The sequence below is a fragment of the Oncorhynchus tshawytscha genome, linkage group LG08 (genome assembly GCF_018296145.1).
Source record: "Oncorhynchus tshawytscha isolate Ot180627B linkage group LG08, Otsh_v2.0, whole genome shotgun sequence".
NCBI classification, from domain to species: Eukaryota; Metazoa; Chordata; class Actinopteri; order Salmoniformes; family Salmonidae; genus Oncorhynchus; species Oncorhynchus tshawytscha.
In genome coordinates this window covers 72066323-72090504 of record NC_056436.1, presented here as the reverse complement: position 1 = coordinate 72090504, position 24182 = coordinate 72066323, and the positions used below count along the sequence as shown (strand labels likewise).

At 48.3% G+C, this 24182-nt stretch overlaps 1 protein-coding gene across 3 annotated transcripts in view; it reads left to right on the top strand.

Moving 5' to 3' along the window:
• The first annotated feature begins 768 nt into the window (after positions 1–768).
• The window catches only part of pdlim3b (PDZ and LIM domain 3b), a 33348-nt gene continuing 9934 nt past the window's right edge, over positions 769–24182 (top strand). The window contains exons 1-3 of one of the 3 annotated variants that reach the window (XM_042325901.1): positions 769–1023; positions 21583–21734; positions 23924–24008. In XM_042325901.1, the coding sequence (XP_042181835.1) occupies positions 931–1023; positions 21583–21734; positions 23924–24008 (330 nt within the window). In that variant the 5' untranslated portion in view covers positions 769–930. The remainder of the gene's footprint in view (positions 1024–21582; positions 21735–23923; positions 24009–24182) is intronic. The other 2 variants (XM_042325903.1, XM_042325902.1) reach the window with 2 other exon arrangements.

Genomic DNA, 24182 nt, shown 5'->3' with positions numbered 1-24182 from the left:
CAAGTAAAACAGGTGATTTCTGACAGATTGCTTTGGCTCTCTAATGAGACAAGCACAGACTGCACTCAAACTGTAAATGGACTGTTGGACGGAGTGAATAGTCAGCCTTCTCCATCTGCACAGAAGAACATCTGCTTAAAGCAAGGCCCAGGCAGGCACTCATGAGCCCTGTTGATACCTGGTTCTATCATGCAGCCTATGTCCTAATCTTGTCCACATTCTGATTGTGCTCACATTTTTAGACAAGCGTAGATCATTAAAAGACACGTTGTGATCTGATTGTGATCAGATCTTATAAGTGTGAACAGACAAGACCAGGTAAAGATCAGGACATGATCAACCCCGTCTCCTTCCCATGCAGCGCGTGTCTTGGCAGACAGGTGTTGTAGTACAACTTTTATCAGCTCCAGAGCCGGGTCTTTCTGTCAGCCACCCGGGTCTGGATGCCTGTGTCATCTATGTAATATTTGCCTGCGTCTCTATTTGGGCACTGGTTTGGCCTGCTGACTGATGAGGGTGGGTCATCACACAGGAGTTGTCGAGCCCAACCAACAAGGAACAGAGAGAAAGGGGGAATAGAGTGAGAGAGAGATAAACAGAGAGAGAGTAACTGACAGGGTAGGTTCTAGCACTCTGCCTTAGAGGTCCTCAGACAGCCGGATGACTTCACTCTGAGGGCGGGGCATCCTGCTAACATGCCCAGCGGCCTGTTATAAAGGCTCCTGGCCAGAGAAAGGCTGCCAATCAGCTCTGGAAGAGCAGTGTGTCTGTGTGTGTGTGTGTGTGTGAGAGAGAGAGAGAGAGAGAGAGAGAGCGACAGAGAGAGAGACAGAGCGACAGAGAGAGAGAGAGAGAGAGTGGAGGGAGAGATTAGCCTACTGCTGCTGTGACTGCTGCTCTACCAGAAACAGGGTGACAGCTAGGAAGATAATGCCCCAGAATGTGGTCCTGGATGGGCCAGCCCCCTGGGGATTCAGGCTCAATGGAGGGAAGGACTTCAACCAGCCCCTGACCATCACCAGGGTGAGTGCCCACTGACCAACCTTAAACGTGATTAATACCATTTTTAAATATATTCTAAAATTGACTCGTAGGTGTGATATGGTTACATTTTCTGGTGCCTGTTAAATGCAGTGGCAGCATTTTGAACTAACTGTAGACAATGGAGTGATTTCTGACTGAGACAGGCTTACAAAGAGTTACAGTAATCTAGGCTTGAGGAATTAAAAGCATGTAGAACTTTCTATACAGTATATCAGTGACAAATAAAAAAACTTGACTTTTGCTTTATATATAGATAATAATAAAAGCAGGACTGGACAACCTTTACATGTAGCTCAAGATTTAGGTCTGTGTCAAAGAAGACACAAGGTTTCTGGACCTAGGTTTTACACTGGTGGACAAATGACCAAGGTAAATAAAACAACCTCTGATTTCATATCATTGAGCTGGAAGAAGTTGTTAGACATCCAACATTTGATGTCAGCAAGATACTGGTTGAAGGTTTGCTATGCTAGCTTGATCACTGGGTCTGTTTGGTAAATAAAGTAGCATGTCATCTGCATAGCAGTGAAACTGAATTTTATGATTGCGGATGATGTCACCCAGGGGACTCATGTACGAGGTAAATGTACAGGATGGGGCCCAGAATGTACAGGATGGGGCCCAGAATTGACCCCTGAGGGACACCATAGTAAATAAGTGCTGGGGACGATACTGAACCACCCATGGTCACTGAGAAATGTCTGCCACATAGATAAGACCTGAACCAGTCAAGGCACTGCCGTAGATTCCCACCCACCTCTCCAATCTGTCGACAAGAAGGTTATGATCAATAGTATCAAACATGACACTGAGATCCAAAAAACTAGGATAGAGAACTAGGATAGAGCATTCACCAGCATCGTCAGCCAACAGAAAGTAATTACTGACTTTCAGTAAAGACGTTTCTGTGCTGTGAAGTGATTTGTTGTTCGTACTCATACTCAAATAAGCCACCAAATGCTTTAAAACAACTTTTTCTAACATCTTGGATAAAAAAGGAAGTTTAGAGATGAGGGGGCGTATAGATTGGGCTTTTTAAGGAGAAGTTGGACCAGAACAGTTTTAAAATAGGCTGGGAAGGAGCCAGAGGTCAGGGAGCTATTTCCAATACACAGAATGTTGGGGCTAACAGTATGGATAACTTATTTTAGTAGTGAAGTAGGGACCATGTCCAAGGGTCAGGGGGAGGTCTTCATGTGAGGAATAGCACCAAGGAGGGACTCAAAGGATATTTGGTCAAAAGAGTAAAAGGAAGCAGTAGACAGTCTCAGAGTAGTTGCCTCTTGACCAGAAAATCTGGTATGGGGTTGGCTACTGTCATTCTGGGATCTAAAATGTTCTATGCTTTCTGTAGAAAATAATCGTAAAAACTGTCCGCCAAGACCAGGGGATGCAAGCATGTCATTGTTAAGGGGGCCACTGACAACATACTCAATTGTCTTAAACAGAATTTTCGAGTTGTGGCACTTCTCAGAAATCAGGGTACTTCTCAGAAATCAGCGTACTTCTCAGAGATCAGGGCACTTCTCAGAGATCAGGTAGAGAAATAGTTTGCATCTTTAACAGCAACATTATAATTTCTCATCAGATCCTTCATTACTGGACGTCATAGAATACTTGAAATTTGCATGCCTTCAATTTACATACAGCCTTTCTAAGTTCACTTTTTAAGGCATGACTGTGGTCATTTAACCAACGTGAGACTGGCAGACAATTTATTATTGTTTTAACTGATGCCACTGATTTTAAAGTAGCCTGATATACAGTGCCTTCGGAATGTACTCAGACCCCTTGACTTTTTCCACATTTTGTTACGTTACAGCCGTATTCTAAAATGGATTAAATAAAGAAAAATCCTCAGCAATCTACACACAATATCCCATAATGACAAAGCAAAAACAGGTTTTTAGACATTTCTGCAAGTGTATTAAAGATAATAAACAGAAATACCTTATTTACATAAGTATTCAGATCCTTTGCTATGAGACTTGAAATTGCACTGATCATCCTTGAGATATTTCTACAACTTGATTGGAGTCCACTTGTTGTAAATTCAATTGATTGGACATGATCTTGAAAGGCACATCTGTCTATATAAGGTCCCACAGTTGACAGTGCATGTCAAAGCAAAAACCAATCCATGAAAAAGTCAAGAGGTCTGAGTACTTTCCGAATCCACTGTATTTCAGTGAAACTGTTCAGAAAATCAGCGGTATGACGACAAAGACCCGGATCATTAGGAGAGGATATAAAAGCAGTGGTAAATGTACTAGCACTTGATGATGCGATAGCGATTGGGGCAGACTTTTATTTTTTAAATTCTCCTTTTTCTTGATATCCAATTGGTAGTTACAGTCTTGTCCCATCGCTGCAACTCCCCTACGGACTCGGGAGAGGAAAAGGTCGAGAGCCATGCATCCTCCAAAACACGACCCTGCCAAGACGCACTGCTTCTTGACCCACTGCTCGCTTAACCCAGAACCCAGCCGCACCAATGTGTCGGAGGAAACACATTCTAGCTGGCGACCGGAAGTCAGCTTGCAGGTGCCCGGCCTGCCACAAGGAATCACTAGAGCGCAATGAGACAAGGAAATCCCGGCCGGCCAACCTCTCCCCTAACCCGGACGACACTGGGGCAATTGTGCACCGCCTCATGGGTCTCCCAGTCGCGGACGGCTGTGACACAGCCTGGGATCGAACCCAGGTCTGTAGCGATGCAGTGGCTTAGACCGCTGCACCACTCAGGAGGCTAGGGGTGGCAGACATTTTTAGGAGAAAGCATTTTAAAAACAATAATGAGAGGGTCAGAGACAAACACATCAATAGTTTCCAAGTGATCAATATTCAGACCATAGGACAGCAGGAGATCAACACTATGGCCTTGGTAGTGTGTAAGCCCTGTGGCATGTAGCACATTCTAACTCTCCCTGGCTAGTGCATTCTTTAAATAACTCTGTCATATTTAAACATGACCAAAGCCAGCTGGTCAGAGAAATCCTGCAATGAACAAACTATTAGGTTTATGTTGTGGAGGGCGGTACACTAGAATGGATAAGGTGAGCTGTTGCTTATTCAAGCAAATTATAAGACTTTAAAATTAGGAACATTTGCAACATGACTCAGGGCTACGTACTGTATATGCTTGTCTCTATGAATGACGGCTACCCTCCCCAACAGGGCCAAACGGCCTGGATGTCTACTGAGGCACCATGGAGATCTCCAGTCACACCTGTCACAGCCAGGAGCACATATTTTCTTACCCCTCAGCCCCATGGAACGCCACTCGACCCCCAGGAGCCCCCCTTGTCCCCCAGGAACCCCCCTCTTCCCCCAGGAACCCCCCTCGACCCGGGTCCGTAACGAGCTGCTGAAGGAGTAGAAGGGATAGGACTGAGCCACTTAGCAGACTGTTGGTAGTGTAGGACTGAGCCACTTAGCAGACTGTTAGTAGTGTAGGACTGAGACTTTTAGCAGACTATTAGTAGTGTAGAACTGAGACTCTTAGCAGACTGTTAGTAGTGTAGGACTGAGACTCGTAGCAGACTGTTAGTAGTGTAGAACTGAGACTCTTAGCAGACTGTTAGTAGTGTAGGACTGACACTCTTAGCAGACTGTTAGTAGTGTAGGACTGAGACTCTTAGCAGACTGTTAGTAGTGTAGGACTGAGACTCTTAGCAGACTGTTAGTAGTGTAGGACTGAGACTCTTAGCAGACTGTTAGTAGTGTAGAACTGAGACTCGTAGCAGACTGTTAGTAGTGTAGAACTGAGACACTTAGCAGACTGTTAGTAGTGTAGGACTGAGACTCTTAGCAGACTGTTAGTAGTGTAGGACTGAGACACTTAGCAGACTGTTAGTAGTGTAGAACTGAGACTCTTAGCAGACTGTTAGTAGTGTAGGACTGAGACTCTTAGCAGACTGTTAGTAGTGTAGGACTGAGACTCTTAGCAGACTGTTAGTAGTGCAGGACTGAGACTCTTAGCAGACTGTTAGTAGTGTAGAACTGAGACACTTAGCAGACTGTTAGTAGTGTAGGACTTTGACTCTTAGCATACTATTAGTAGTGTAGGACTGAGACTCGTAGCAGACTGACTGAGAAGCAGACTGTTGGTGTAGGACTGAGACTCTTAGCAGACTGTTAGTAGTGTTGGACTGAGACTCTTAGCAGACTGTTAGTAGTGTAGGACTGAGACTCTTAGCAGACTGTTAGTAGTGTAGGACTGAGACTCTTAGCAGACTGTTAGTAGTGTAGGACTGAGACTCTTAGCCGACTGTTAGTAGTGTAGAACTGAGACTCGTAGCAGACTGTTAGTAGTGTAGAACTGAGACACTTAGCAGACTGTTAGTAGTGTAGGACTGAGACTCTTAGCAGACTGTTAGTAGTGTAGGACTGAGACACTTAGCAGACTGTTAGTAGTGTAGAACTGAGACTCTTAGCAGACTGTTAGTAGTGTAGGACTGAGACTCTTAGCAGACTGTTAGTAGTGTAGGACTGAGACTCTTAGCAGACTGTTAGTAGTGCAGGACTGAGACTCTTAGCAGACTGTTAGTAGTGTAGAACTGAGACACTTAGCAGACTGTTAGTAGTGTAGGACTTTGACTCTTAGCATACTATTAGTAGTGTAGGACTGAGACTCTTAGCAGACTGTAAGTGGTGTAGGACTGAGACTCTTAGCAGACTGTTAGTAGTGTTGGACTGAGACTCTTAGCAGACTGTTAGTAGTGTAGAACTGAGACTCGTAGCAGACTGTTAGTAGTGTAGGACTGAGACTCTTAGCAGACTGTTAGTAGTGTAGGACTGAGACTCTTAGCAGACTGTTAGTAGTGTAGGACTGAGACTCGTAGCAGACTGTTAGTAGTGTAGGACTGGAAGAGCCTGGGCTTCTTGACCAAAATGACACCCTATTCCCTTATAGTGCACTATTTTAGACCAAAATGAATGTACTATGTAGGGAATAGGGTACCATTTAGCATACAAATGTGTTGTGGCTGACGAGAGCTAGGATGGGGAGGTCACAGGTTTACTTAAGAGTCACACAGCAAGACTTAGTGAATACTTCCTCCAGCATTCCGGCTGACTGTAGAGGATCCTTGAGCTGCACTTTCATGTTCTGGCTAATGTTTGAAATCTTGTCAGGAATGGTGCTAATGGTATATAATGTAATCCAGCACTGTAACCCAGAGTATTTGGGACCAATGAAAAGCTGGTTATTTTTCATTCCTCCAAGTTCATGTCCTTATTACTTAACTGTGATCCAATGCTACTTCTTGGAGGTTTTGAATGATCATTAGCTGGATAACATTAACTATGATTAACTGTGGGCTTGAAGAGAGCGGTCCAGAGTTAGAGACCGATATGACCCATAATGACACAGGTTCCTGCTAACCAGACGGATTTGATCCACATCGCTCTGATTAAGACCAGAATCTACATTCTGATTAAAGCCAGAACCTAAATTCTGATTAAGACCAGAACCTACATTCTGAGTAAAACCAGAACGAACCTACATTCTGATTTAAGCCCAAACCTCATTTCTGATTAAGACCAGAACCTGTAAAGACGAGGAATAGGAAGGATCGGACCAAAACGCAGCTTGGTAAGTGTCCATGTTAATTTGAATAAATAAACTGAACACTGCAATAACCAAAAAACAACAAAGAGAGAGCGTGAACGAAACGAAACAGTTCTGTAAGGTGAAGACACACAAAACAGAAAACAACTACCCACCAACACAGGTGAGAACAGGCTACCTAAGTATGGTTCTCAATCAGAGACAACGATAGACAGCTGCCTCTGATTGGGAACCATACCAGGCCAAAAACAGAAATACAAAACATAGAACAAAACATAGGATGCCCACCCCAACTCACGCCCTGACCAAACCAAAAATAGAGACATAAAAAAGGAACTAAGGTCAGGACGTGACAGAACCTAAATTCTGGTTAAGACCAGAACCTGATTTCTGATTAAGACCAGAACCTTAATTCTGATTAAGACCAGAACCTAATTTCTGATTAAGACCAGAACCTAAATTGATTAAGACCAAAATCTTACATTCTGATTAAAGTCAGAACCTAAATTCTGATTAAGACCAGAACCTAAATTCTGAGTAAAACCAGAACCTACATTCTGATTAAAGCCCGAACCTAATTTCTGATTAAGACCAGAACCTAAATTCTGATTAAGACCAGAACCTAATTTCTGATTAAGACCAGAACCTAAATTCTGATTAAGACCAGAACCTAAATTCTGAGTAAAACCAGAACCTACATTCTGATTAAAGCCCAAACCTCATTTCTGATTAAGACCAGAACCTAAATTCTGATTAAGACCAGAACCTAATTTCTGATTAAGACCAGAACCTAATTTCTGATTAAGACCAGAACCTAAATTCTGATTAAGACCAGAACCTAAATTCTGAGTAAAACCAGAACCTACATTCTGATTAAAGCCCGAAACTAATTTCTGATTAAGACCAGAACCTAATTTCTGATTAAGACCAAAACCTACATTCTGATTAAAGCCTGAACCTAATATCTGATTAAGACCAGAACCTAAATTCTGATTAAGACCAGAACCTAATTTCTGATTAAGACCAAAACCTACATTCTGATTAAAGCCTGAACCTAAATTCTGATTAAGACCAGAACCTAAATTCTGATTAAGATCAGAACCTCATTTCTGATTAAGACCAAAACCAAGCAGAAAGCATATCCATGCCATAGTCAGGGTCTGGGAATACAATAGTGATCTACAATTTAGGCCAAATGTGTCTTATCATAACCATGGTTATTTCAATGATGCCTAATTGTTTCCTCTGCTGATTAGGTTTGTGACGTCTATCCAACAACAACATTCTGCAACATTACTGATAAAATCCCAGCTGTTATTCTATTAAAACCAACCACCAAACAATCATGGTGTATTGCTCATACAAAAATAACTGATAAGCAACAGAAGACCATGGATATATACTGTTGGTATTCGTCCCAAATGGCACCCTATTCCTTTTATAGTGTACTAGTTTTGACCAGAACCCATAGGGATTAGTGTTATAATATGAGTCCCATCTGTCTGAAAAGGATTGGTCATAAGGTGCCGGGAATTGGCTGGTAGTGATATCTTCATGTGGGTAGCATGTCCTTACTTGTGCAGTGCTCTTCTCTGAGAGGTGCCTCTGGGTCTATATGGCATGTTTTTCACAACGTTGTCAAAGCCATTACTGATGATGCCTACGTCAAAACAGGAAACAGGTGTTCCAGTATGTGACTAAACTGCAAACAGTCTGCTTCTGCTTGTACTGTATGCCAGTCTGCTTTTATCTGGTAACAATGTGTGGTTATGGCTGCTATCTAATTGTGTTTTGTGTGCGTATAGGTTTGAATAGTATGAGTGGTTATGTGATTTCATGAGGATGTGTATTAGTGTGGAACTGAGACTGTGTGTGTGGTGGACGTATTTTAAGCCCCTCCCTCTCAAATGGCTCTAACTTCCTGTCCTGTCATGAAGAGGTGTCATGGCGGTTCCTCTGTATGAGAGGTGTCATGGTGGTGTGGCAGTTCCTCTGTGTGAGAGGTGTCATGGTGGTGTGGCGGTTCCTCTGTGTGAGAGGTGTTATGGTGGTGTGGCGGTTCCTCTGTGTGAGAGGTGTCATGGCGGTTCCTCTGTGTGAGAGATTTCATGGTGGTGTGGTGGTTCCTCTGTGTGAGAGGTGTCATGGCGGTTCCTCTGTGTGAGAGGTGTCATGGTGGTTCCTCTGTGTGAGAGGTGTCATGGTGGTGTGGTGGTTCCTCTGTGTGAGAGGTGTCATGGTGGTGTGGCGGTTCCTCTGTGTGAGAGGTGTCATGGCAGTTCCTCTGTGTGAGAGATGTCATGGCGGTTCCTCTGTGTGAGAGGTGTCATGGTGGTTCCTCTGTGTGAGAGGTGTCATGGTGGTTCCTCTGTGTGAGAGGTGTCATGGTGGTTCCTCTGTGTGAGAGGTGTCATGGTGGTTCCTCTGTGTGAGAGGTGTCATGGTGGTTCCTCTGTGTGAGAGGTGTCATGGTGTGTGGTGGTTCCTCTGTGTGAGAGGTGTCATGGTGGTGTCATGGTGGTTCCTCTGTGTGAGAGGTGTCATGGTGGTTCTTCTGTGTGAGAGGTGTCATGGTGGTGTGGTTCCTCTGTGTGAGAGGTGTCATGGTGGTGTGGTTCCTCTGTGTGAGAGGTGTCATGGTGGTGTGGTTCCTCTGTGTGAGAGGTGTCATGGTGGTGTGGTTCCTCTGTGTGAGAGGTGTCATGGCAGTTCCTCTGTGTGAGAGGTGTCATGGTGGTTCCTCTGTGTGAGAGGTGTCATGGTGGTTCCTCTGTGTGAGAGGTGTCATGGTGGTTCCTCTGTGTGAGAGGTGTCATGGTGGCTCCTCTGTGTGAGAGGTGTCATGGTGGTTCTTCTGTGTGAGAGGTGTCAATGTGGTTCCTCTGTGTGAGAGGTGTCATGGTGGTTCCTCTGTGTGAGAGATGTCATGGTGGTGTGCTTCCTCTGTGTGAGAGGTGTCATGGTGGTTCCTCTGTGTGAGAGGTGTCATGGTGGTTCTTCTGTGTGAGAGGTGTCAATGTGGTTCCTCTGTGTAGAGATGCCATGGTGGTGTGCTTCCTCTGTGTGAGAGATGTCATGGTGGTTCCTCTGTGTGAGAGGTGTCATGGCGGTTCCTCTGTGTGAGAGGTGTCATGGTGGTTCCTCTGTGTGAGAGGTGTCATGGTGGTGTGGTTCCTCTGTGTGAGTGGTGTCATGGTGGTTTGGTTCCTCTGTGTGAAAGGTGTCATGGCGGTTCCTCTGTGTGAGAGGTGTCATGGTGGTTCCTCTGTGTGAGAGGTGTCATGGTGGTGTGGTTCCTCTGTGTGAGAGGTGTCATGGTGGTTCCTCTGTGTGAGAGGTGTCATGGTGGTTCCTCTGTGTGAGTGGTGTCATGGCGGTTCCTCTGTGTGAGAGGTGCCATGGTGGTTCCTCTGTGTGAGAGGTGTCATGGTGGTTCCTCTGTGTGAGAGGTGTCATGGCGGTTCCTCTGTGTGAGAGGTGTCATGTCGGTTCCTCTGTGTGAGAGGTGTCATGGCGGTTCTTCTGTGTGAGAGGTGTCATGGCGGTTCCTCTGTGTGAGAGGTGTCATGGCGGTTCCTCTGTGTGAGAGGTGTCATGGCGGTTCCTCTGTGTGAGAGGTGTCATGGTGGTTCCTCTGTGTGAGAGGTGTCATGGTGGTTCCTCTGTGTGAGAGGTGTCATGGTGGTTCCTCTGTGTGAGAGGTGTCATGGTGGTGTGGTTCCTCTGTGTGAGAGGTGTCATGGTGGTTCCTCTGTGTGAGAGGTGTCATGGTGGTGTGGTTCCTCTGTGTGAGAGGTGTCATGGTGGTGTGGGTCCTCTATGTGAGAGGTGTCATGGTGGTGTGGTTCCTCTGTGTGAGAGGTGTCATGGTGGTTCCTCTGTGTGAGAAGTGTCATGGTGATTCCTCTGTGTGAGAGGTGTCATGGTGGTGTGCTTCCTCTGTGTGAGAGGTGTCATGGTGGTGTGGTTCCTCTATGTGAGAGGTGTCATGGTGGTGTGGTTCCTCTGTGTGAGAGGTGTCGTGGGTGGTTCCTCTGTGTGAGAGGTGTCATGGTGGTTCCTCTGTGTGAGAGGTGTCATGGTGGTGTGGTTCCTCTGTGTGAGAGGTGTCATGGCGGTTCCTCTGTGTGAGAGGTGTCATGGCGGTTCCTCTGTGTGAGAGGTGTCATGTGTGTTCCTCTGTGTGAGAGGTGTCATGGTGGTTCCTCTGTGTGAGAGGTGTCATGGTGGTTCCTCTGTGTGAGAGGTGTCATGGTGGTTCCTCTGTGTGAGAGGTGTCATGGTGGTGTGGTTCCACTGTGTGAGAGGTGTCATGGTGGTGTGGTTCCTCTGTGTGAGAGGTGTCATGGTGGTTCTTCTGTGTGAGAGGTGTCATGGTGGTGTGGTTCCTCTGTGTGAGAGGTGTCATGGTGGTGTGGTTCCTCTGTGTGAGAGGTGTCATGGTGGTGTGGTTCCTCTGTGTGAGAGGTGTCATGGTGGTGTGGTTCCTCTGTGTGAGAGGTGTCATGGCGGTTCCTCTGTGTGAGAGGTGTCATGGTGGTTCCTCTGTGTGAGAGGTGTCATGGTGGTTCCTCTGTGTGAGAGGTGTCATGGTGGTTCCTCTGTGTGAGAGGTGTCATGGTGGCTCCTCTGTGTGAGAGGTGTCATGGTGGTTCTTCTGTGTGAGAGGTGTCAATGTGGTTCCTCTGTGTGAGAGGTGTCATGGTGGTTCCTCTGTGTGAGAGATGTCATGGTGGTGTGCTTCCTCTGTGTGAGAGGTGTCATGGTGGTTCCTCTGTGTGAGAGGTGTCATGGTGGTTCTTCTGTGTGAGAGGTGTCAATGTGGTTCCTCTGTGTGAGAGATGCCATGGTGGTGTGCTTCCTCTGTGTGAGAGATGTCATGGTGGTTCCTCTGTGTGAGAGGTGTCATGGTGGTTCCTCTGTGTGAGAGGTGTCATGGTGGTTCCTCTGTGTGAGAGGTGTCATGGTGGTGTGGTTCCTCTGTGTGAGTGGTGTCATGGTGGTTTGGTTCCTCTGTGTGAAAGGTGTCATGGCGGTTCCTCTGTGTGAGAGGTGTCATGGTGGTTCCTCTGTGTGAGAGGTGTCATGGTGGTGTGGTTCCTCTGTGTGAGAGGTGTCATGGTGGTTCCTCTGTGTGAGAGGTGTCATGGTGGTTCCTCTGTGTGAGTGGTGTCATGGCGGTTCCTCTGTGTGAGAGGTGCCATGGTGGTTCCTCTGTGTGAGAGGTGTCATGGTGGTTCCTCTGTGTGAGAGGTGTCATGGCGGTTCCTCTGTGTGAGAGGTGTCATGTCGGTTCCTCTGTGTGAGAGGTGTCATGGCGGTTCTTCTGTGTGAGAGGTGTCATGGCGGTTCCTCTGTGTGAGAGGTGTCATGGCGGTTCCTCTGTGTGAGAGGTGTCATGGCGGTTCCTCTGTGTGAGAGGTGTCATGGTGGTTCCTCTGTGTGAGAGGTGTCATGGTGGTTCCTCTGTGTGAGAGGTGTCATGGTGGTTCCTCTGTGTGAGAGGTGTCATGGTGGTGTGGTTCCTCTGTGTGAGAGGTGTCATGGTGGTTCCTCTGTGTGAGAGGTGTCATGGTGGTGTGGTTCCTCTGTGTGAGAGGTGTCATGGTGGTGTGGGTCCTCTATGTGAGAGGTGTCATGGTGGTGTGGTTCCTCTGTGTGAGAGGTGTCATGGTGGTTCCTCTGTGTGAGAAGTGTCATGGTGATTCCTCTGTGTGAGAGGTGTCATGGTGGTGTGCTTCCTCTGTGTGAGAGGTGTCATGGTGGTGTGGTTCCTCTATGTGAGAGGTGTCATGGTGGTGTGGTTCCTCTGTGTGAGAGGTGTCGTGGTGGTGTGGTTCCTCTGTGTGAGAGTTGTCATGGTGGTGTGGTTCCTCTGTGTGAGAGGTGTCGTGGTGGTGTGGTGCCTCTGTGTGAGAGTTGTCATGGTGGTGTGGTTCCTCTGTGTGAGAGGTGTCATGGTGGTGTGGTTCCTCTGTGTGAGAGGTGTCATGGTGGTGTGGTTCCTCTGTGTGAGAGGTGTCATGGCAGTTCCTCTGTGTGAGAGGTGTCATGGTGGTTCCTCTGTGTGAGAGGTGTCATGGTGGTGTGGTTCCTCTGTGTGAGAGGTGTCATGGCAGTTCCTCTGTGTGAGAAGTGTCATGGTGATTCCTCTGTGTGAGAGGTGTCATGGTGGTGTGCTTCCTCTGTGTGAGAGGTGTCATGGTGGTGTGGTTCCTCTGTGTGAGAGGTGTCATGGTGGTGTGGTTCCTCTGTGTGAGAGGTGTCATGGTGGTGTGGTTCCTCTGTGTGAGAGGTGTCATGGTGGTGTGGTTCCTCTGTGTGAGAGGTGTCATAACAGTTCCTCTGTGTGAGAGGTGTCATGGTGGTTCCTCTGTGTGAGAGGTGTCATGGTGGTTCTTCTGTGTGAGAGGTGTCAATGTGGTTCCTCTGTGTGAGAGGTGTCATGGTGGTTCCTCTGTGTGAGAGATGTCATGGTGGTGTGCTTCCTCTGTGTGAGAGGTGTCATGGTGGTTCCTCTGTGTGAGAGGTGTCATGGTGGTTCTTCTGTGTGAGAGGTGTCAATGTGCTTCCTCTGTGTGAGAGGTGTCATGGTGGTTCCTCTGTGTGAGAGATGTCATGGTGGTGTGCTTCCTCTGTGTGAGAGGTGTCATGGTGGCTCCTCTGTGTGAGAAGTGTCATGGTGGTTCTTCTGTGTGAGAGGTGTCAATGTGGTTCCTCTGTGTGAGAGGTGTCATGGTGGTTCCTCTGTGTGAGAGATGTCATGGTGGTGTGCTTCCTCTGTGTGAGAGGTGTCATGGTGGTTTCTCTGTGTGAGAGGTGTCATGGTGGTTCTTCTGTGTGAGAGGTGTCAATGTGGTTCCTCTGTGTGAGAGATGCCATGGTGGTGTGCTTCCTCTGTGTGAGAGGTGTCATGGTGGTTCCTCTGTGTGAGAGGTGTCATGGCAGTTCCTCTGTGTGAGAGGTGTCATGGTGGTTCCTCTGTGTGAGAGGTGTCATGGTGGTGTGGTTCCTCTGTGTGAGTGGTGTCATGGTGGTTGGGTCCTCTGTGTGAAAGGTGTCATGGCGGTTCCTCTGTGTGAGAGGTGTCATGGTGGTTCCTCTGTGTGAGAGGTGTCATGGTGGTGTGGTTCCTCTGTGTGAGAGGTGTCATGGTGGTTCCTCTGTGTGAGAGGTGTCATGGTGGTTCCTCTGTGTGAGTGGTGTCATGGCGGTTCCTCTGTGTGAGAGGTGCCATGGTGGTTCCTCTGTGTGAGAGGTGTCATGGTGGTTCCTCTGTGTGAGAGGTGTCATGGCGGTTCCTCTGTGTGAGAGGTGTCATGGCGGTTCCTCTGTGTGAGAGGTGTCATGGTGGTTCTTCTGTGTGAGAGGTGTCAATGCGGTTCCTCTGTGTGAGAGGTGTCATGGCGGTTCCTCTGTGTGAGAGGTGTCATGGTGGGTCCTCTGTGTGAGAGGTGTCATGGTGGTTCCTCTGTGTGAGAGGTGTCATGGTCGTGCGGTTCCTCTGTGTGAGAAGTGTCATGGTGATTCCTCTGTGTGAGAGGTGTCATGGTGGTTCCTCTGTGTGAGAGGTGTCATGGTGGTGTGGTTCCTCTGTGTGAGAGGTGTCATGGTGGTTCCTCTGTGTGAGAGGTGTCATGGTGGTGTGGTTCCTCTGTGTGAGAGGTGTCATGGTGGTGTGGTTCCTCTGTGTGAGGTGTCATGGTGGTGTGGTTCCTCTGTGTGAGAGGTGTCATGGCAGTTCCTCTGTGTGAGAGGTGTCATGGTGGTTCCTCTGTGTGAGAGGTGTCATGGTGGTGTGGTTCCTCTGTGTGAGAGGTGTCATGGCAGTTCCTCTGTGTGAGAGGTGTCATGGTGGTTCCTCTGTGTGAGAGGTGTCATGGTGGTTCTTCTGTGTGAGAGGTGTCATGGTGGTGTGGGTCCTCTATGTGAGAGGTGTCATGGTGGTGTGGTTCCTCTGTGTGAGAGGTGTCATGGTGGTTCCTCTGTGTGAGAAGTGTCATGGTGATTCCTCTGTGTGAGAGGTGTCATGGTGGTGTGCTTCCTCTGTGTGAGAGGTGTCATGGTGGTGTGGTTCCTCTATGTGAGAGGTGTCATGGTGGTGTGGTTCCTCTGTGTGAGAGGTGTCGTGGTGGTGTGGTTCCTCTGTGTGAGAGTTGTCATGGTGGTGTGGTTCCTCTGTGTGAGAGGTGTCATGGTGGTGTGGTTCCTCTGTGTGAGAGGTGTCATGGTGGTGTGGTTCCTCTGTGTGAGAGGTGTCATGGCAGTTCCTCTGTGTGAGAGGTGTCATGGTGGTTCCTCTGTGTGAGAGGTGTCATGGTGGTTCTTCTGTGTGAGAGGTGTCATGGTGGTGTGGGTCCTCTATGTGAGTGGTGTCATGGTGGTGTGGTTCCTCTGTGTGAGAGGTGTCATGGTGGTTCCTCTGTGTGAGAAGTGTCATGGTGATTCCTCTGTGTGAGAGGTGTCATGGTGGTGTGCTTCCTCTGTGTGAGAGGTGTCATGGTGGTGTGGTTCCTCTATGTGAGAGGTGTCATGGTGGTGTGGTTCCTCTGTGTGAGAGCTGTCGTGGTGGTGTGGTTCCTCTGTGTGAGAGGTGTCATGGTGGTGTGGTTCCTCTGTGTGAGAGGTGTCATGGTGGTGTGGTTCCTCTGTGTGAGAGGTGTCATGACAGTTCCTCTGTGTGAGAGGTGTCATGGTGGTTCCTCTGTGTGAGAGGTGTCATGGTGGTTCTTCTGTGTGAGAGGTGTCAATGTGGTTCCTCTGTGTGAGAGGTGTCATGGTGGTTCCTCTGTGTGAGAGATGTCATGGTGGTGTGCTTCCTCTGTGTGAGAGGTGTCATGGTGGTTCCTCTGTGTGAGAGGTGTCATGGTGGTTCTTCTGTGTGAGAGGTGTCAATGTGCTTCCTCTGTGTGAGAGGTGTCATGGTGGTTCCTCTGTGTGAGAGATGTCATGGTGGTGTGCTTCCTCTGTGTGAGAGGTGTCATGGTGGCTCCTCTGTGTGAGAGGTGTCATGGTGGTTCTTCTGTGTGAGAGGTGTCAATGTGCTTCCTCTGTGTGATGTGGTTCCTCTGTGTGGAGGTGTCATGGTGGTTCCTCTGTGTGAGAGATGTCATGGTGGTGTGCTTCCTCTGTGTGAGAGGTGTCATGGTGGCTCCTCTGTGTGAGAGGTGTCATGGTGGTTCTTCTGTGTGAGAGGTGTCAATGTGGTTCCTCTGTGTGAGAGGTGTCATGGTGGTTCCTCTGTGTGAGAGATGTCATGGTGGTGTGCTTCCTCTGTGTGAGAGGTGTCATGGTGGTTCCTCTGTGTGAGAGGTGTCATGGTGGTTCTTCTGTGTGAGAGGTGTCAATGTGGTTCCTCTGTGTGAGAGATGCCATGGTGGTGTGCTTCCTCTGTGTGAGAGGTGTCATGGTGGTTCCTCTGTGTGAGAGGTGTCATGGCGGTTCCTCTGTGTGAGAGGTGTCATGGCGGTTCCTCTGTGTGAGAGGTGTCATGGCGGTTCCTCTGTGTGAGAGGTGTCATGGTGGTGTGGTTCCTCTGTGTGAGAGGTGTCATGGTGGTGTGGTTCCTCTGTGTGAGAAGGTGTCATGGTGGTGTGGTTCCTCTGTGTGAGAGGTTTCATGGCGGTTCCTCTGTGTGAGAGGTGTCATGGCGGTTCTTCTGTGTGAGAGGTGTCATGGTGGTTCCTCTGTGTGAGAGGTGTCATGGTGGTTCCTCTGTGTGAGAGGTGTCATGGTGGCGGGTTCCTCTGTGTGAGAGGTGTCATGGTGGTTCCTCTGTGTGAGAGGTGTCATGGTGGTGTGGTCCTCTGTGTGAGAGGTGTCATGGTGGTTCCTCTGTGTGAGAGGTGTCATGGTGGTGTGGCCCTCTGTGTGAGAGGTGTCATGGTGGTTTGGTTCCTCTGTATGAAAGGTGTCATGGCGGTTCCTCTGTGTGAGAGGTGTCATGGTGGTTCCTCTGTGTGAGGGTGTCATGGCGGTTCCTCTGTGTGAGAGGTGTCATGGTGGTTCCTCTGTGTGAGAGGTGTCATGGTGGTGTGGTTCCTCTGTGTGAGTGGTGTCATGGTGGTTTGGTTCCTCTGTATGAAAGGTGTCATGGCGGTTCCTCTGTGTGAGAGGTGTCATGGTGGTTCCTCTGTGTGAGGGGTGTCATGGCGGTTCCTCTGTGTGAGAGGTGTCATGGTGGTTCCTCTGTGTGAGAGGTGTCATGGTGGTGTGGTTCCTCTGTGTGAGTGGTGTCATGGTGGTTTGGTTCCTCTGTGTGAAAGGTGTCATGGCGGTTCCTCTGTGTGAGAGGTGTCATGGTGGTTCCTCTGTGTGAGAGGTGTCATGGTGGTGTGGTTCCTCTGTGTGAGAGGTGTCATGGTGGTTCCTCTGTGTGAGAGGTGTCATGGTGGTTCCTCTGTGTGAGTGGTGTCATGGCGGTTCCTCTGTGTGAGAGGTGTCATGGTGGTTCCTCTGTGTGAGAGGTGTCATGGCGGTTCCTCTGTGTGAGAGGTGCCATGGTGGTTCCTCTGTGTGAGAGGTGTCATGGCGGTTCCTCTGTGTGAGAGGTGTCATGGTGGTTCCTCTGTGTGAGAGGTGTCATGGTGGTTCCTCTGTGTGAGAGGTGTCATGGTGGTTTGGTTCCTCTGTGTGAAAGGTGTCATGGCGGTTCCTCTGTGTGAGAGGTGTCATGGTGGTTCCTCTGTGTGAGAGGTGTCATGGTGGTGTGGTTCCTCTGTGTGAGAGGTGTCATGGTGGTTCCTCTGTGTGAGAGGTGTCATGGTGGTTCCTCTGTGTGAGTGGTGTCATGGCGGTTCCTCTGTGTGAGAGGTGCCATGGTGGTTCCTCTGTGTGAGAGGTGTCATGGCGGTTCCTCTGTGTGAGAGGTGCCATGGTGGTTCCTCTGTGTGAGAGGTGTCATGGCGGTTCCTCTGTGTGAGAGGTGTCATGGTGGTTCCTCTGTGTGAGAGGTGTCATGGTGGTTCCTCTGTGTGAGAGGTGTCATGGTGGTGTGGTCCTCTGTGTGAGAGGTGTCATGGTGGTTCCTCTGTGTGAGAGGTGTCATGGTGGTTCCTCTGTGTGAGAGGTGTCATGGTGGTGTGGTCCTCTGTGTGAGAGGTGTCATGGTGGTTTGGTTCCTCTGTGTGAAAGGTGTCATGGCGGTTCCTCTGTGTGAGAGGTGTCATGGTGGTTCCTCTGTGTGAGAGGTGTCATGGTGGTGTGGTTCCTCTGTGTGAGAGGTGTCATGGTGGTTCCTCTGTGTGAGAGGTGTCATGGTGGTTCCTCTGTGTGAGTGGTGTCATGGTGGTTCCTCTGTGTGAGAGGTGTCATGGTGGTTCCTCTGTGTGAGGTGAGGTGTCATGGCGGTTCCTCTGTGTGAGAGGTGTCATGGCGGTTCCTCTGTGTGAGAGGTGCCATGGTGGTTCCTCTGTGTGAGAGGTGTCATGTCGGTTCCTCTGTGTGAGAGGTGTCATGGTGATTCCTCTGTGTGAGAGGTGTCATGGTGGTTCTCTGTGTGAGAGGTGTCATGGTGGTGTGGTCCTCTGTGTGAGAGGTGTCATGGTGGTTTGGTTCCTCTGTGTGAGAGGTGTCATGGTGGTTCCTCTGTGTGAGAGGTGTCATGGTCGTTCCTCTGTGTGAGAGGTGTCATGGTGGTTCCTCTGTGTGAGAGGTGTCATGGTGGTGTGGTTCCTCTGTGTGAGAGATTTCATGGTGGTGTGGTGGTTCCTCTGTGTGAGAGGTGTCATGGCGGTTCCTCTGTGTGAGAGGTGTCATGGTGGTTCCTCTGTGTGAGAGGTGTCATGGTGGTGTGGGTCCTCTGTGTGAGAGGTGTCATGGTGGTGTGGCGGTTCCTCTGTGCGAGAGGTGTCATGGCGGTTCCTCTGTGTGAGAGATGTCATGGTGGTTCCTCTGTGTGAGAGGTGTCATGGTGGTTCCTCTGTGTGAGAGGTGTCATGGCGGTTCCTCTGTGTGAGAGGTGTCATGGCGGTTCCTCTGTGTGAGAGGTGTCATGGTGGTTCCTCTGTGTGAGAGGTGTCATGGTGGTTCCTCTGTGTGAGAGGTGTCATGGTGGTGTGGTTCCACTGTGTGAGAGGTGTCATGGTGGTGTGGTTCCTCTGTGTGAGAGGTGTCATGGTGGTTCCTCTGTGTGAGAGGTGTCATGGTGGTGTGGTTCCTCTGTGTGAGAGGTGTCATGGTGGTGTGGTTCCTCTGTGTGAGAGGTGTCATGGTGGTGTGGTTCCTCTGTGTGAGAGGTGTCATGGCAGTTCCTCTGTGTGAGAGGTTTCATGGTGGTTCCTCTGTGTGAGAGGTGTCATGGTGGTTCCTCTGTGTGAGAGGTGTCATGGTGGCTCCTCTGTGTGAGAGGTGTCATGGTGGTTCTTCTGTGTGAGAGGTGTCATGTGGTTCCTCTGTGTGAGAGGTGTCATGGTGGTTCCTCTGTGTGAGAGATGTCATGGTGGTGTGCTTCCTCTGTGTGAGAGGTGTCATGGTGGTTCCTCTGTGTGAGAGGTGTCATGGTGGTTCTTCTGTGTGAGAGGTGTCAATGTGGTTCCTCTGTGTGAGAGATGCCATGGTGGTGTGCTTCCTCTGTGTGAGAGGTGTCATGGTGGTTCCTCTGTGTGAGAGGTGTCATGGTGGTGTGGTTCCTCTGTGTGAGTGGTGTCATGGTGGTTTGGTTCCTCTGTGTGAAAGGTGTCATGGCGGTGCCTCTGTGTGAGAGGTGTCATGGTGGTTCCTCTGTGTGAGAGGTGTCATGGTGGTGTGGCGGTTCCTCTGTGCGAGAGGTGTCATGGCGGTTCCTCTGTGTGAGAGATGTCATGGTGGTTCCTCTGTGTGAGAGGTGTCATGGTGGTTCCTCTGTGTGAGAGGTGTCATGGCGGTTCCTCTGTGTGAGAGGTGTCATGGCGGTTCCTCTGTGTGAGAGGTGTCATGGTGGTTCCTCTGTGTGAGAGGTGTCATGGTGGTTCCTCTGTGTGAGAGGTGTCATGGTGGTGTGGTTCCACTGTGTGAGAGGTGTCATGGTGGTGTGGTTCCTCTGTGTGAGAGGTGTCATGGTGGTTCCTCTGTGTGAGAGGTGTCATGGTGGTGTGGTTCCTCTGTGTGAGAGGTGTCATGGTGGTGTGGTTCCTCTGTGTGAGAGGTGTCATGGTGGTGTGGTTCCTCTGTGTGAGAGGTGTCATGGCAGTTCCTCTGTGTGAGAGGTTTCATGGTGGTTCCTCTGTGTGAGAGGTGTCATGGTGGTTCCTCTGTGTGAGAGGTGTCATGGTGGCTCCTCTGTGTGAGAGGTGTCATGGTGGTTCCTCTGTGTGAGAGGTGTCATGGTGGCTCCTCTGTGTGAGAGGTGTCATGGTGGTTCTTCTGTGTGAGAGGTGTCAATGTGGTTCCTCTGTGTGAGAGATGCCATGGTGGTGTGCTTCCTCTGTGTGAGAGGTGTCATGGTGGTTCCTCTGTGTGAGAGGTGTCATGGTGGTGTGGTTCCTCTGTGTGAGTGGTGTCATGGTGGTTTGGTTCCTCTGTGTGAAAGGTGTCATGGCGGTTCCTCTGTGTGAGAGGTGTCATGGTGGTTCCTCTGTGTGAGAGGTGTCATGGTGGTGTGGTTCCTCTGTGTGAGTGGTGTCATGGTGGTTTGGTTCCTCTGTGTGAGAGGTGTCATGGTGGTTCCTCTGTGTGAGAGGTGTCATGGTGGTGTGGTTCCTCTGTGTGAGAGGTGTCATGGCGGTTCCTCTGTGTGAGAGGTGTCATGGTGGTTCCTCTGTGTGAGAGGTGTCATGGTGGTGTGGTTCCTCTGTGTGAGTGGTGTCATGGTGGTGTGGTTCCTCTGTGTGAGAGGTTCTCACTCAGTAATTCCAGATGTCTGTTAGAGACAACAGAGTAGTATGAAACCACAAACAGACAACAGTCTGCCGTTTGTGACCTGATACTGAGGACATGGCTCCTGATACCATACAGTATAGCATACCAAAGAAGTTCATGTTCTGTATTTGGTTTATACAGGTTAGAGTTGGGACTTGTACACCACGTTCAAATGAGGAGTAATATGAAACAGGAACGTAAAGGAGGCAGCTGTTATCAAGTTGTTTCCCTCGTAGAAGATATATGATACAGGCAGCGTAACGTAACAGAGCCCAAATGAATCATCCAGCCATAAATAGCCAGATAGATTACCCCAGTCTGCATTAATCTGTCTTTTCAACAGAACAACAGGGGAGGAAAGTAGTGAGAGAAGGAGGGGGGGGAGTGTGGGCAGGTGGAGAGGCCCAGGCATGGTGAAGGGTTAAGGTAAGAACCTGGAGGCAGAGGGGTGAGGTGACTACCTCTGGAATGATGCTGACCAGGTAGGAGAGGGGCAAGGGGATGATGTCAGGCCCCATTAGAGGCAGATAGAGAGAGGGAGTAGAGAAGGGGGTGGGAGAGAGGGGGGTGGAGAGAGAGAGGAGGGGGAGTGAGGGGGAGAAGAGTGGAGAGAGAGAGGAGTGGGGAGTGGAGAGAGAGAGAGAGGAGGGGGAGAGGGGGAGAAGAGAGGGGGAGAAGAGTGGAGAGAGAGAGGGGGAGTGGAGAGAGAGAGGAGGGGGAGTGGAGAGAGAGAGAGGAGGGGGAGTGGAGAGAGAGAGGAGGGGGGAGAAGGGGGAGAAGAGTAGAGAGAGAGGGGGAGGGAGTGGAGAGAGAGGTGGGGGGGGGGGTTCTAGGCTTGGAGACAGAATGGATGCCTAAGCAGTTAGATCAGCAGGCTGTCAATAGTGTAATCCCCTATCCCATGTACTGTAGTCTGGCACCACACAGTGATGGACACGTCATCCACACAGCTTTATTTATAGGGCATGTAAAACACAGAATGGACTCCTATTCATACTCTAGGTGTAGCCATTATGTTGAAACAGCCAGTGTACTGCAATGTCTACCAACCACTGTGCTTCCCCGTCACTTCTCCCACACATTTGTGCCCCGTTAGAACTGTTCAAACTGAAGTGGTGCTTTGTTTCTAGGTGACGCCTGGCAGCAAAGCCTCGCTGGCCAACCTGTGCCCCGGTGACATCATCCTGGCCATAGAGGGTGTGAGTACAGAGTGCATGACTCACAGCGAGGCCCAGAACAAGATCAAAGACCCTGCCTCCCGGCTCGGCCTCAAGATTGAGAGGTAGGTGAGCAAGCAGAATGACTGGCCTGTGTCCCAAATGGCACCCTATTCCCTTTGTAATGCACTACGTTGTGCCCTGGTCAAAATAGGGCCCTGGTCAAAAGTAATATATACTATATAGGGAATAGGGTGTATTTAGGATGCACCTGGTAATAAGATGATAACACAAGTACAAGGACACCAGCCATCTATGGTCAACTTTTATAAACAGTAGTGTACGCATGAAAGATAGATAGTTATGAACTGGTTGGTTTCGAGCCCTGAATGCTGATTGGCTGAAAGCTTTGGTGTACCACGGGTATGACAAAACATTTATTTTTACTGCTCTAATTACGTTGGTAACCAGTTTATAATAGCAATAAGGCACCTCGGGGGTTTGTGATATATGGCCAATATACCACGGCTAAGGGCTGTGTCTTGGCACTCCCTGTTGCGTCGTGCCCAAGAACAGCCCTTAGCCGTGGTATATTGGTCATATACCACACCACCTCGGGCCTTATTGCTTAAATACACACCACACAATGTTGAATACTCTGGCAGTTGACATTTAAATACACACAACACAATGTTGAATAGTCTAGCAGTTATGACATTTAAATACACACAACACAATGTTGAATAGTCTGGCAGTTATGACATTTAAATACACACAACACAATGTTGAATAGTCTGGCAGTTATGACATTTAAATACACACAACACAATGTTGAATACTCTGGCAGTTGACATTTAAATACACACAACACAATGTTGAATAGTCTAGCAGTTATGACATTTAAATACACACAACACAATGTTGAATAGTCTAGCAGTTATGACATTTAAATACACACAACACAATGTTGAATAGTCTAGCAGTTATGACATTTAAATACACACAACACAATGTTGAATAGTCTAGCAGTTATGACATTTAAATACACACAACACAATGTTGAATAGTCTAGTTATGACATTTAAATACACACAACACAGTTATGACATTTAAATACACACAACACAATGTTGAATACTCTGGCAGTTATGACATTTAAATACACACAACACAATGTTGAATAGTCTAGCAGTTATGACATTTAAATACACACAACACAATGTTGAATAGTCTGGCAGTTATGACATTTAAATACACACAACACAATGTTGAATAGTCTGGCAGTTATGACATTTAAATACACACAACACAATGTTGAATAGTCTGGCAGTTATGACATTTAAATACACACAACACAATGTTGAATAGTCTGGCAGTTATGACATTTAAATACACACAACACAATGTTGAATACTCTGGCAGTTATGACATTTAAATACACACAACACAATGTTGAATAGTCTAGCAGTTATGACATTTAAATACACACAACACAATGTTGAATAGTCTAGCAGTTATGACATTTAAATACACACAACACAATGTTGAATAGTCTGGCAGTTATGACATTTCTTCCTTTCAAGCTTTTTTTTATCAGGATCAGCATTAGCAGTTGCCGATGGAGACAGTTAGTCTTACTGAGGTCTTACTGAGGTCTTACTGAGGTCTTACTGAGGTCCCACACAGAACAAAAATACATTACAGACTTTACAATTGACATACATTTAAAAACATTAACATGTAGTGTGTGTGTGCAGCTATCAGTTACACATACCTGTCAATACATACACACTACAAGCTGACAGAAATAAAAAAGGAAATCAAATCCCGTTTTATTTGTCACATACGCTGAATGGAACGGGTGTGGACTTTACCGTGAAATGATTGCTTGCGAGCCCTTCCCAATGAGGCAAAGTTTAAAAAAGGTACAAAAATAGTAAGTCAAGGGGAAACATTGACTGCCTGTCTTTGGCTGAGCTATAGAGCTGCATAGTGAGCTTGTTAGGCCTTTATGAGTGGTTCCCGGGCGCACGGCGCTCAGTCAAAATGCCAGGGCTGCATTCCATCTCTTTGATTCATAACCTCATGAAACTGTTTGAGAGTCTTGCGTGGGGTCAGAGATGCTCACGTGGGGTCAGAGATGCTCGAGGCGCTGATGTAAATTACGAGTGCAGCAAGGCCATGTTTGGGTCAAAATGCTAAGCAGCTGGCCTGTCTGGCTAAGGTTTGATCTGGATTTATTATTTAATGTCAGGAAGGAAGGCTGCTGTATATCAGGGTTTGACTGACCCTGGACTCTTTCTCTGTCTTGCAGGCCTGAGACCAAAATGTGGTCACCCCAAGTCACAGAGGATGGGAAAGCAAACCCATTCAAGCTCAATTTAGAGGCAGAACAACAAGTAAGTAGCAGAAGGAATAAATGTTTTTAGGTTAAGGACTACATTCCGATTCACATCAATCCCTCTCCTGGTGTTTGTGTGGTTGTGTAGAGTTACAGTATAGCTAGTATTCAATTCAATTGAATTAAATTGTCCCCTTCAGGCATTTCTAGAGTTATAGTGGTACTTCAGATA